Raw genomic sequence first — 13,470 nt, 5'->3', positions numbered from 1 at the left:
TATATTTTATTATTATTTCCCAGGCAGGAATTGCTGTAAACAATGCAGCATTAAGGCATCGACCTATCAATGTACACTCTGCCCACAGTGATTAAAGACTATATTAAAACCAACTCCTGTCCGCTCAATAAATACGAAACATGAAAGATGAAACATGAAAGCCCCGTATGTCTGTGTGTGTGGTTACATGGTGGGCCGCAGTATAAAGGCAGTGCGGTGCTTTAAACAATATTCTGCTAAAAAAAAAAAAACAACATTGGACCTGCATTCCTGAGCATTGATGTTACTTTGACAGGTACCACCTACATCACCTCCCTCGGTACGGGATCTAAAGAACCTGCTCTTGATGGCCTGGTGGTTCTAATGTTGTGGCTAATGTAGAGTGAGTACAGATGGTAGAGAAGTGAAAATCCGCTCTTCTGACAGCACATGTCTACCGATGCTGAGGCAGCCCAGTTAACCTCGATATTATATCAAGATGGCAAGAAGAAGAGATTTTGAAAGAGGGCTCATTGCTCTCGGGAGTTTTAGTCACTAAGATACTCAATTAGCGTCTGTTTCAGTCACAAGTAAGGCTGGAGTGACATCTGCATTTAGGTCTATTGGAGAGATCCTTAAATAGAGTCAGAAACTGCTGTTGAAAGCGCAGACTTAACAAGCGTGACAGCAAGGGAGGGGTGGTATTATGGCAGGAACGCACTTTCACTCTACAAATCTGGAACTGCAGCCTCCACCATTTTCTGGTCCAGCACCAGAGATTCAAGTTGCACTTGTTTACCATGCAGCCTGTTCCAGATACCTCTAATTCCAGCTTTGGGGGGTGGATCCCATTGTAATGCTACATGTTAATAGTTCAGCATGATCCACACAGACATTCTAAATCAACGAATGACATATTCTGCGTTGTACCTGAATCCGATTGCCGATTTACAACCATTTGCTTACATTTTCATTTACCGCCCTTATCCAGAGAGACTTACAATCAGTGGTCCCCTGGAGCAACTTAGGGTTAAGTGTCTTGCTCAGGGACACAATGGTAGTAAGTGGGATTTGAACCTGGGTCTTCTGGTTCACAGGCGAGTGTGTTACACACTAGGCTACTACCAACCCTTTGCTTGACGCTGTTCAATGCTCATCACTGTTTGACAGTCTGGGCCAAGTCCACGCTCACCTGATGCCGCAAACGGCAGAAAAACGACTGGCTCAGACATCCACGTGGACTAGGCCTTAACTCTCATCTCACTGACGTATTTGAAAACCTAATGGGAAGCCAAATTGATGCGATGCATCATGATACATCGATAACAATAGCACTAGGGGCAAAGAGGGTCCTACAAGTTTGGCTTCCCCTTAGCAAGGCGTCTGAATTTGATAATGCCGTCTGTTTTTGTAGATATAACCTAGTAAAAACACCTTTTCACGCCGCTAATGTACAGCAACACAATTCACCAGGACAAATGAACACAATGAATCAAGGTACCTCTTAGCCCCTTAGCAAAGGCCATCGAGCGATCAATATGCTCATCACTGCATGATAAAGCCCGTTTAACAAGAAACTCCAGTATCTACACAATCAGGCTAATGATGGCCTCTTCACCGTGATTAGCCTTCAACCGAGTCTCCTCAGCTTCCAGAGCGGCGGCGGCAGCGGTGGCCACCAGTGCCGCCTCGGCTTCCACATCAGACGCAGCGCTCTGGTGACGAGTCTTGATGAGGCTAATCTAATGCTCCAGACGCAACGCAGAGACAGCAGCTCAGGGTGGATTTTACGATGCTGAAAGCCCTCTACGCTTCCAGCAGGAGAACAGAGCAGAAAAATTAGACATGCGGTGCTACGCTGCATCTGGGAACGGTGTCCGGGAATGTCGAAAGCGCTGAAAAACGTTTCAGAATTTGATATTGGGATGTAGAGATACACGCGCAGGTACGCTCGAGATGACCCTGTTCTTCACAACATCCATAATATTATTACAGTCAAGCATGACAAGGGCTTTGGAGCATCTGTTAAATATATTAGAACACAAATGAGGGGGGAAATCACCTACTGCTCATTGTCAGGTGGACACAAGCTATTGACCCCATTGGAAAAAAAAAAAACAATGCGCATTCATGGCATTAAACAAAAATGTGCTTTTCAGGATGTGGGCACAATTATCGACGTCTCCAGGTCAACGACATCAAAGGGAATCAGTTCGATTGTCCCGTTAGTCGACCGTTCCCTGCATTGTCTATAGAAAACACTGCACAATTTCCACAAATTCACCTGAATTTCTTACAACGTGAAGGTTCGTGTTGTAATCTGAACAGCAGATGTGGACGACTGGCACCTCACAATGGCGCCAGTCCCCCATAGTAACACGCAGGACGGAAGAATCACAAAGGAACACAAATTTATATTTAGATCCCTAAGAAGAAGTGCATGACTGAAAATACGCCTTGCATTTATACTCACATAACATGTGAGACACACAACAGCACCCACCAATGCAAAAAGTCTACTGAAACAATCATTCTCACAGACCATTCATAATCAAATGTACCTATGATTAAAAAACACATTTTATTAACCCTGAATGTAATTAATCAAAAACCCGTTTCATTTATGTTTTGAGAAGGACCAACAAAATGTCCTCACTAGGTCCTCAGAAAAATAGCAATAAGCTTGAACAGAAACACACATTTAAGCATTTTAAACAATGTAACTAGAAATAATGCAATTTTCATAACTGATAAGGGCTACAAAAAATATAGAGATTATCAATAAAACGTAATCAGTTGAATGTGGTCATAAACTGAGAATTTTTCATTAAAAAAAGTAATTATTTACGTTACATTTGTAACCGATTATTGCATTTTGTTTTCATGCCTTCGCTACAATGAATCTTTTATCTTGTGATGACATAAAAAATCCAATTTATCAATGCGAATAATTATAATGCAATAAAAACATCTGCCCACCTTGTTTATCATCATTTCATTATTAAGTCAATCCTAATAACAGCAGAATGGTTTCTACTAGACTATTTGGCCGATAAAAATACGTGTGTAATGTTACTCTGTCCCAATAACTAATGTAAATCTCTATCAAAATGCTGTGTGTGTCTGTGTATGTGTTGGCCTTCCACATTGTCCTGCATCTGAATAGTAGATGTGCAGAGAATCCCTCGACAGTGGCGTCCCATCCAGGGGTTCAGTTGGACATTCTGTGGGACCCCCTCCCAGGCCAGAATGAACTGATCCCCTGATTACCCACACGGGGATAATCCCCCCCGAAGCCCACGCACCCTGCCTGCCTGCCTCCTCAGCAAACGACTCAGCTCAGTGGGCAGAGAACCCCAACCACCGAGCCCCTAAACTGTGAAAAGTCTCACATACAAAGGAGGTAGACACACACACACACAAACACAGAAACCCCCCATCTTCACTTCTTGTCTTTGGTCCAGTCACACATGGCAAAGCAAAGGAGCAGAAAGCAGCAGCGTCCCAGGAATCCCGCTCAATATCCGCGGATTAGAACCGCGGCCCCTCTCTGTGCTCTTCTCTCCCTGCCCGATCAAGCCCAACTCGGGCCGATTCACCGCCGCCGCCTCCGCTGGGAAGGGCCACAAGGGAGAAACAATCAAATAAACTAAAGTTTAATCCTTTATGAGCTCTTCAGCGGGCTGCCCCGCTGCACCCTGAATCACTTCTCTACTCTACTCTACCCTAATCAAGTGTGGATTTTAAATCAAGTCCACAAAGTGCACTGCTCCTTTAAAAGGGCTACAGGAATGAAACATATTTCAATAGAAGATCCAAATCCAGAAGCAGCAGCTGTTGACTATTGGGGGAATAGTTCATGTATGGAATGGTTTGTAGGGAAGACTCCTTCAGGTCAGAACTAGACAAGATCCTGGAACTTTAAGTTATTAGTTCAGTACCTCTAAGCGACCTTGATGGGCTGCATTGCTTCCTTGATGTGTATAACTTTCCTGTGTTCTTAATTCAGTTCAAATCCTTTCTAGCCTTCATTGAAAATTTGCAATAATCTGTATGCAAACCATCACACAACAGAGCCATAGCGGATAAAATATGGAGGGTTTTCTTTTTGCTATTTACATTGTTTATATAGGGGCAGTGGTGGCAGAAGAAACATTTCATTGTCTGCACAGTGCTGTGCATGCTGTGCATCATAATCGCAAAAACAATCACTTTTTAAAAACTTTTTTCACAGTAAAGTAAAACCCTCTCAAAACTCCAAAATCTCAGAGGCCACGCGCGGCCGCCGTTTGTCAGACGTTTAATCCGCGGCCTGGAGACGAGATCATCAATCCGCACAGGGGGAGCACTGGAACTCCGATCATGAACTGCAATATAAAAAACACAGGGCACGTTGCAGGGGAGAAAAACCTGCTTTGGTTTGAAACCATTTTTCTTTTTGACTCGGCAATTTAATCCGTCGCGGTGGCAAGGGCAGCTGAACACAGAGTGCCGTGCTGATGATGCGCCACGCTGCTGCTGGTGGAGGTGGTCAAATAGGCTCATATCAGATCATTTAGCTCATGGATATAAAGACAATTGAAATACAATATTTTTCCTTATTTATGGTATAAATTGTTGATTGACCATGTCACCAATGGCAAATTAGTAACACCATAATGTGATGAACGCAAAGTTAAATAAAACAAAAATTATGTGATTCGGAAAATAAATATTGGAACTGCCCAGGAATGTCTTTTTAATTCACAATAAAAGATAAAAAAAAACTTTTAGTGAAATAAAATCAGCTGTTTGAGTTCAACATCATGCAATTTATTTTGTAATGCAAGAAAATTATAGTCGAAATGTGAAATTTAGCCACATGCTTTCACCAGTCCACCAGGCGTCAGCATACAAAGCCCACAGATGGGGCAGCCACAAACATATTGGCAATGTCCACTGTCCACTGTCAGAAAATGCACAGTGGTCACAGGGACAAGACCTCCAGAACTATGAATGACTGCCGGGGCATAAAATCTGTTCCCCAGTGTTTCCCAAAACATGATTTGCGGTCATGAACCGGCACTCTGCTACAAAAGCCATATTAAAAAAGAAGTATGGTGCCGTTTGCGTTGTCATCGTTCGCTACTAAGCGAGGCCGTTTACGCCGTCCTTAATTTGCAAATGAGGAACATAACGATCAACGTCTAATGAATGAAGTCATCACGTGTGGCAGATATAACACAACTAATGGAAACGAGCAACATCACAGCATGTGTTTCTGCAATAATGCCCATTTCTGCTCCAGGCCCACGCCGCTGAGACGCAGCTGATAGATGGCCGGGGGTGTTTGTAGAGGGGTGGGGGTGTTGCTGGTGGGGTTACAGGCGCTCTTTGTTCCTAACCCTGGGGCCTTTGAAGAAAGTGTCCCACAGCTTTGGGTTTCTACGTGTCCTGGCTGCTGCGGCGCACAGACCCAGCTGTGAAAATACAAGTGCCACCCATGTAGACCAGAGCTCAGGCCAACACTGGTGTGGCTGTCTGCGCCACCTCCCGCTCCTCAAGCCCCCTCCCCGTGTGACTGACATGCCTCAAAGCCCATGGGGGAGGAGGGGGACCCAGGACACATGACGCTTAATAACGCCACCCTTTTCCAGCCCATGAACTCACAAAGGTTGGAGCAAGAGGAGCGCCAGGCAGTCACAAAGCTCAGGCCTTGATCAACACCACCCCGCAGGCCCCTAACTCACCCATTTATGCCTCACCAGCAGGGGTAACGGGGGCAAAACTCAGGATTTATGGTCGGCCTGTGGCCCACCCAAAACAGTGGGCCCTTCTGTAACGCGTCCCACCACTCAGACTAGAAGCACACTGATGTGACGTGATCACATGGACCACAAGACCAGGATGGTGATTGCTGACGATTAGGAGAACAGTTGGTCGTCACAGATCCAAGACAACATGGTGGACGGCAACAACGTATTGTGAATTGTATAAAAAAACGACACAAATGTGTGATGGTTATAACCGGTTATGTTAAAAATGAACAGCGACACTGAAAATCACAGCTGTAATCTACCTTCTCCGCCACACTAGGATGCGCGCTGGTGCGAGGAACGGGACGCGGCCAATCTCTCACTCACAGCCGTGCGGAATTACTACCATTCTAGGTGCAGCTCCGTTAAAAGGGTTTTATATAAATAAAGTAACATTATAAGGCATAATTTATCTGCAGCACATTCTCTGTACTTGTGAAATCGTGAATCGTGTCAAAGTTGAGTGCATCACTACATCTAATGGACAATCTTTTTTTGAGTGAACTGTTTGCATCTGGCCACCCTGGACGATGCACTTTGCAGACTTTGCAGTTCTCTTATAGGCACAGGAAGTCGCTCAGCTTCACCTGCTCGTCCAGGAAGCCCGTAGCCGTTTGAAGCTTTGGAAAATTTCGCATTTTCCCAAGGCGTGCGGCAGGCCTCTAATCTCCGGTCTAATGCGTCACCTGCCAAACACTGTTTACCCACACCGGCTTACATCCTGTTTACCTATGTTTGCTGGCCAATCTCCTTCCTGTTACAGTCGCTGGGATAAGCCTTTGTGACACGTACAACAGCGCGACCGAATTTGCTCATGCATATATACAAAAAGAGGCCCGTAGAAAAGGAAGACTTTTACATAAAAGGTTCTTCACGCTAAGCCATCTAAAGCCTCGATCTAGCTGCACAGGGTCAAGTATGCTAATTCAGCGAGCGGGCAGCGGGCTCTGCTCCAAATCCCCCACACTGAAAAATCAGGAAGAGCTGGTGGAGAGGGAAATTGAGCTTTCAGGTGGAGAGCGGGAAAAACAGAGATGTGGGTGAATAAATGACAAAAGAACAGGGGGGTAAATTATGAAGCAGACTTTCGACCCATTCTGATATGCAAAGTACATATTGCACATATAAATACATATTGATGGGTGGTGGTAGCCTAGTGGGTTCAAACACCACTTACTACCTTTGTGTCCCTGAGCGAGACACGTAACCCTAAGTTGCTCCAGTAACTACTGATTGTAAGTCGCTCTGGATAAGGAAGTCTCATAAAGGCTGTAAATGTAATGTAATGTATTTTTGCTTGCTTCCTTAATCTACCCTGTCTTTTTAAATAATAGCTCTCACGTTACTTTACCACCAGTTCACACACTTGCCCAATTTGTAATGCCCTAAACAATAAGGGAATATAGACAAATGTAAAATAATGAATTTGGCAAGTCTTATACCACCAAAAGTATATATTTTTAAAGTGTTCATCATCTTAATCATGAAAAAACAGTATCACCTGAAATAAATAAAGCAGGACTGTGAGACCATGAAGGGCAAAAGACGTAAATTAAAAGCGCTCCTGTCTCCTCGGTTTTAAGGAACGCCTTCTCAGGCCCTGGGACTCGATGGAAGCCTTTATCTGCAGACGGCAGTTTTAATACCTGCTATGGGCGGCCTGTCAGCCTCCCCCGACCCGCACCTGCAGCCTCCACTGATCCACGGAGGAGTCGGGCGGTGGAACCTTCCCCGCGGGCACGTGCGGTTTCCGATCAGGAGACATTCAGGCCCCGCGCCTGTTCATCTCTGGCTGTTTAATTCATTACTACACCGTGGTGACACGCCAGCGAGAGGCACCGCGCCACGGAAACTGACCCCGTGCTAATGCGAGAGAAAAGCCCTACCAAGGACACACACACTGTGCCGAGCAGTAAGAGGAAGCATGCAGACGGCTTGCAGGGTTTGATCTGGTACGGTCACGGTGACAGGCGGTTCTCAACAGGCGCCACCAACAGAAACCATCATTACCGCGGAGAGGAGTGAAACATGGGAGTTCTATTTTTAGGAAACCCCCTTCTCGCTGCCATAATAGTCGCACGCTTCAGACACATGGCTGTTTCTGCAGACTTCTAATCCTGCGGTTAACGGCCTCAGTGCGGAAGAAGCAGCATCGCCGGTGCAGCCGAGCTGCCGGGCCTCCATCGTCAGGAACAACTCCTCTCGCCAGTAACCAGTCACCCGTCCTGTTCTCCACATCTGTGCCAAGCGCTTATTGGAAATCTATAATGCATGTCAGTCCAGTGGCTAATCCGGCCCAGCGCTGGCCACCGATGGGATCAGAGGTTTCAGGACACCGGGCCTGCTGGGTTGGCAGGACAACCGGCCGACTGACTGACCACCGAAATCGGATTCTGCGCTGTTCGCGGCGCTCTGCTAATTCGGAGGTTGAGGTGCCGAGTCCAAAAGGCTTCCCTCCCCTGCAGCATCCAGGATCAATTACGCCGCAATTAAACCTCTCACCGTGGGCCAGATTCAGCACGAGGAAAATAAACATGGCTGATGCCAGGATGACCCAATCACGGGTCATGTTACTGTTTTTGCATTTCCCTAAATCAGACTCTGTGCATTAATCCATATAAAACCTTACTAAATACGAATTAAACACCCAGACTCTCGGACCCTCGTTTGTCACCGGATCGCGTGGATCTCTCCGGCTTGTCATGAACAGCCAAGTTCGTCTCTTCTTCTTCTCGCAGTTTATTATGGTGGTGTGTGCTCTCCCCCTGTGTCTGGTTACATACAGGCTACATTAGCGCTGCCTTATCTCCAGCCCGGCCTTTTCTCAAGTCACGCTCCGCTGTTCTGCTCCGCGACTCGTGAAAAAGAAGCCAATCACAACATTGACGCCTCGCCGTGCGATGGGGGGCTTCAAAGCGGCCAGGTATGCTCCGTCTCGTTGGGCCTCTCGTGGGACCCTTTCAACTGGCATGCAGGTGCTTTTATGGACCCGTGTCCATTACCACAGCTTCTGAATTCCTGGACGTTCGCTGCAGACGTAACCTGAGCTGTAAAGAGGCAACGTCCTCCACTCAGGAACGGCTTATGCTATAGCCAATGAAGGAAATGTCAGATATCAGATTTTAGATAATTCAGGTGAAGACCACAAACCAGTCATACAGGTTTTGTAATTTTACAGTTCCGCTGTTCTCTCAGCCTCGCCTGGAGACATGAAGAAGTCGGCAAATCCACAAACTGTCCTTGTGTATAAGAATCTAAGAATCTATAAGAAACGTTTTGGTCATGATGGACCTGCTGCTCCAGCCAATGGGAATATTTTTTTAAAAGTATTATGTCTGGCGATAGAGGGATCAGCAGAAACCTAATGTCACATTCACTATTTCATTCGTCAGTATTGTTGAATTAAAGCGCTGATAATCATGTTGGTCGTGGTGGTGGGTGTGGTCCTGAGATGTCTATAGCAGAGACAAAAATGCTGTGAAATCAGCAAACGTGTGTTAAGTCTATCAATGTGCCACAAAGAAAGAAAGTTAGAGGGTTGAGGATTTAGGGATAGATGAAATACTGAAATTGCACATAAAATATTCCATAGCAAATCCTGGACGCATTTGTGCCACAATGGCTGCAGGGTGGGTTTATTCTGAGTGTTGGTGGCTGCTCCCAATATCCACTTTAGATTAAGCACTTCCAGGACTACAGCAGATTATGTGGCTGCCCTCCACTCTGCACGGTCTGTATCGATTGGCCTCCTCCCATCGTAAGTTAGAAAAATAACTTCATTACCAATCTGACGGCACTAGTCTGGCATGCAGACAGTCTTTTTAAATAAAAAAGGGGAAACATTTCATCCGAAGTTTCTTTAAAACTCCATCTTCTGAAATTAAAAATTAAAAAAACAACAAAAAAAAAGGAAACTGGAATGATGATGGCATCGGCTGGGGTTGGAATTTTCATGGCTCCATTTCCCCAACTCCTAAATGAAGGTGGACAATTCATGTGCCACAGATCAATATCTAATCAGGCCCGCTGGCAGCTTTTCCCTTTTAATTGAGCCGGATCTGCCGCTCTGAAAGAGGAGCTGGAGGCTCGCCAGATAAATCTGGTTTACAGGATCCTGTTAGTGTCAAATCAACCTGAATATTCCCTTTTATTATACTTAAAAATCAAGGCTGAGGAAATAAAAAAATATCATGTAAATATATGGTTATGCTTAAGCTCAAATTGTCAGTGTCAAGCACAGGGGTCAAGGTGTCCACAGCCCTGAGGATGATTTCAGTCAGAAAACAAGAAAAGCATCAAAAGGCAGTAAGGACAGGAAAAAAGCAAACACTGCATTTTATTGAAAACTGATGCAAGACAAACCATGCATTTGAATTCCTCTCTCAAAAAAAGTTCAACGTTTGAAACTTGCTATGGTTTGAGGCTTCACTCGACCACCTTAAATTAGACAATGGGGATGGTTTCCAACAGACCTGAAGGCTTTATCATAAATTCATGTTTATCATAAACTCTTGAAGCAGTTTTTGATGACAATATTGAACAAAGCAGCCATGACGGTAAAAGGATGTGAGTGATTCGCCAAACATGCCACAAAATACTAAACATGTTTCTTGCATTGGATTCTTCAAAATGACCTCCAATTTAGTCTCGTACGTAGATGCATCTAAACTTGTGACTGGCAGTGTGTGCACACGTTTATATGTATATATGCATAGTGAGTAGGAGAGAATGTAAGAGTGTAAGAGTGTATTCCTCGCGGTGAGCGTGGCATTAGTTTCTCATCAGATCCAGACAAATTGAATTTGCTCGAATCTCCACCGAGCTTGTTTGTCTTGAAGGGTTTCGGGTGGGTTTTTCTCCTTGGCTGGAAAAGGCCAAGCGTCCTAGGCCTAGAGCAGCACCTGTAAAAAAAAAAAAAAAAAAAAAAGGGCCACCGAAGACAACGTTCATTATTAATAAAGGTGCCAGAAGAAAGCCCGGGAGGGGGAAAGGTTGAAAAAAAAAAAAAAAAAAAAAAGGTTGAAATAAGCTTATTCATTCCACTGCCTACTCCTGACAATTCACATCCCCTGTCATGCATTATGTAAAGCTTATATAACAACAGTTAAAAGAGCGTTTTAAAGGCAGGAATCTGTGACAAACACAAAGCGACAGTCGAGACGAGCGCGAGCCAAAGCCGCCATGAAAGTCTCCGAGGCAAACGCGCGGCTTATAGGGCCATCCTAAATAAAGTCAGGAGTCGGGTTCATGCGCAGCGGCCCATTCGTTCAATAAACGTCTCCTGTTACCCAGTTTTATATGCGCTGAAACTTTTAACTGCTTTCGCCTGAATCTTTCATTACGAAGCTCAACTTGGATTTTAACAGCACTGCACAAACGACACGTTCCATTCCGAACGGCACAGCTCCGGGCTCTTTTACAAGACTTACTTCTTTTGTGAGTTTCTTTTAAGAAACCAGGTTATTAATTAAAAACGACCTATTGTAGAGGTATTATCTACTTCTCGTCTCCTTTAACCCGAGGAATTTCCCTTTGTGCTCGCCAAATATCCATTTCCAGCCGCCTGCCCCCACAAAGCCGCCCAGGGAGCGGTGCACCGCGCCGAACCCGGTGATTGAGTCTGATATTAGAGGCCCGTCAAATAATAGGATCAGATTGCAGAGGCGTGAGAGGTGCCGGCAATTTCCCTACCGAGGACCGCAGATGCATCGGCACCCCCCTGCAATTACTCTAAACTGTGTCTGATGAGGGGAAAAAAGCAGCATTTAGGCTCATTAACGTCTCGTCCCCCTGATTACTGCCGTCCCGGACACATCACGATCTACAGAGCGAACAATGACAAGACTTTTCATACGTCTCTCTCTAATCCCAAAAAATAAAACCGTGCTCTAGTTTTCCCTCTCTGTGGGAAATTTATGATGCAACGCAACTTTTCTGCTCCTTCCCTTCATCTCCAGCAAGATGGAAGTTTGTCAAAAACCTATAAGTCGAAGCAATGAACCTTGCATTCAGCGCTTGAAGCTTAATGCTCAAATATTCTGATTCATAGCCGGCCCGCCTCTATTGCTTACACCGGTAATGGAGCAATCTTGTATGTTATCCACATAATACAAAAGCACAATAACTAAAAAAGTAGACAGCAGTGAGTTAAAAAGAAACAAAAACCCAATATAATATATATAATATATATAATATATATATATAATCAGCATGCATGAAGGTGGAAAGTTTTTTTGCTCAGTGTCCTGTTTCTATTTGTGCCTATTTGCACTCTATTTGCAGTTAGGGTTGCCAGACGTCCCTTAATTTAATTTTTTTATCAAGTGGTGTTCTGGTTTGTACTGCATTTCCAAAATATGATTAATAATCTGGTCCACAGTTTGTACAAAACCCCGTTGGATTGATTTCTTGGGGTCTAAGGCAACACTTATTGTGTAAGTAATGCAGGAACTGAGCAAATCAGAAGCAGAGTCTGAGAGAATGGAGAAAAAATGATCAGGTGAAGCTTTGATTATTACGTTGTTTAGCAGTTTTGCAAATTAAACGAGAGCTTGTTCCTTTGATATTCATTGTAATGCTTGTGCTGGTTAGTATTCAGGTCTGGGGTGAGCAGGATGTACTGAAATGCCAAGGTTTCCATGTTTCAGCTGGTTTGTGAAAAGTATCACCAAGCAACACTGATGGGCCCAGACATTTCTCAGACGACCCGTGAGGCTCTTCAATTTGCAGCCGGCACATGGCGCGAGCTCAAACAAAACCCCATCAGGCGATACCTGCCACGTCCGCGAAGATTTCCATTTATCTGGCCTTCCAGGAAGGTGCTCCGGCCGTGGGGCCTGTCAACGTTTCTGAGTGAGATTAACCTCAGGCTGGCCGGGGCGGCACAGTTTTCCAGTCAGGTGGGTTATTAAGGAGCGCAGCCCCTTAAGAAGCAGCAGTCAACGTTGATACCGCAGATCTTTTAAAAGGCAGCCCAGGCTTTAATGAGAAACAGTATATAGATGCATCAGGCAGGCGGGTCAATATGTTCTGTCTCAAGCCATTACCCAATCAGGACTAGATGTGGGAAGTTTTGAGGAGGAGGGGGTATACAGACTTATCTCTGCCCCTGAAGACACGCCTTATGGAGAAGTGGGATAAATGGGATTTTTCATTTGCACGGCTCGGTAAGGAGAAGGTCTGCTTTTAAATTTCAGTGAGCAACGTGTGCATAAATAACATCTCTGGAAAACTCAAAAAAAGGTTCACGTGCTAAAATAATCTGTGCTTTTATTGGACACTTTACAACCAGACCACGGCGAGCCTGCAGAATACGGCTTTCATAATGAGGATTCAGAAAGAGAAAAAAAAAAAGACCAAAAAAATCATTTGTTTTATATATAAATGAGCAACTAAAATAACCTGTTAAAGAGGTTTTAGTGCTGCTGCTCATAGATCCCTGGAACTTGCAATATTAAAACTTCCCATAGCAGTAAAGGTAATGGATCTGGTTTCATTAATGCAATAAGGCCAGAAGGATGCAATGTCATATGGGAATTTTTAAAATGATCTGTATAAAATTATTGCACAATATCAAATGCAATATAAATATATATATACGGATTGGCAAAAAAAACTACAGTTCTACAGTTTTTAGCTCAAAAAGTTCAAAGAGGGAACTCAAAAGACACACGTGTACGTAGGCACACACTCGATT

At 44.6% G+C, this 13,470-nt stretch overlaps 1 protein-coding gene across 2 annotated transcripts in view; it reads right to left on the bottom strand.

Moving 5' to 3' along the window:
- The window catches only part of LOC114795229 (ADP-ribose glycohydrolase MACROD2-like), a 46,564-nt gene that overhangs the window by 4,633 nt on the left and 28,461 nt on the right, over positions 1 to 13,470 (bottom strand). The window contains exon 4 of one of the 2 annotated variants that reach the window (XM_028988175.1): positions 10,155 to 10,675. The exons of the other annotated variant lie outside the window; for it this stretch is intronic. Within the exon in view, the coding sequence (XP_028844008.1) occupies positions 10,545 to 10,675 (131 nt within the window). The 3' untranslated portion in view covers positions 10,155 to 10,544. Of the gene's footprint in view, positions 1 to 10,154; positions 10,676 to 13,470 lie in introns of those variants that run through there. 2 annotated transcript variants of the gene reach the window in all.

Source organism: Denticeps clupeoides, chromosome 8 (genome assembly GCF_900700375.1).
Source record: "Denticeps clupeoides chromosome 8, fDenClu1.1, whole genome shotgun sequence".
Classification (NCBI taxonomy): Eukaryota; Metazoa; Chordata; class Actinopteri; order Clupeiformes; family Denticipitidae; genus Denticeps; species Denticeps clupeoides.
Note: the sequence above shows the minus strand (reverse complement) of the source record. Positions and strands in the feature narration are given on the sequence as shown.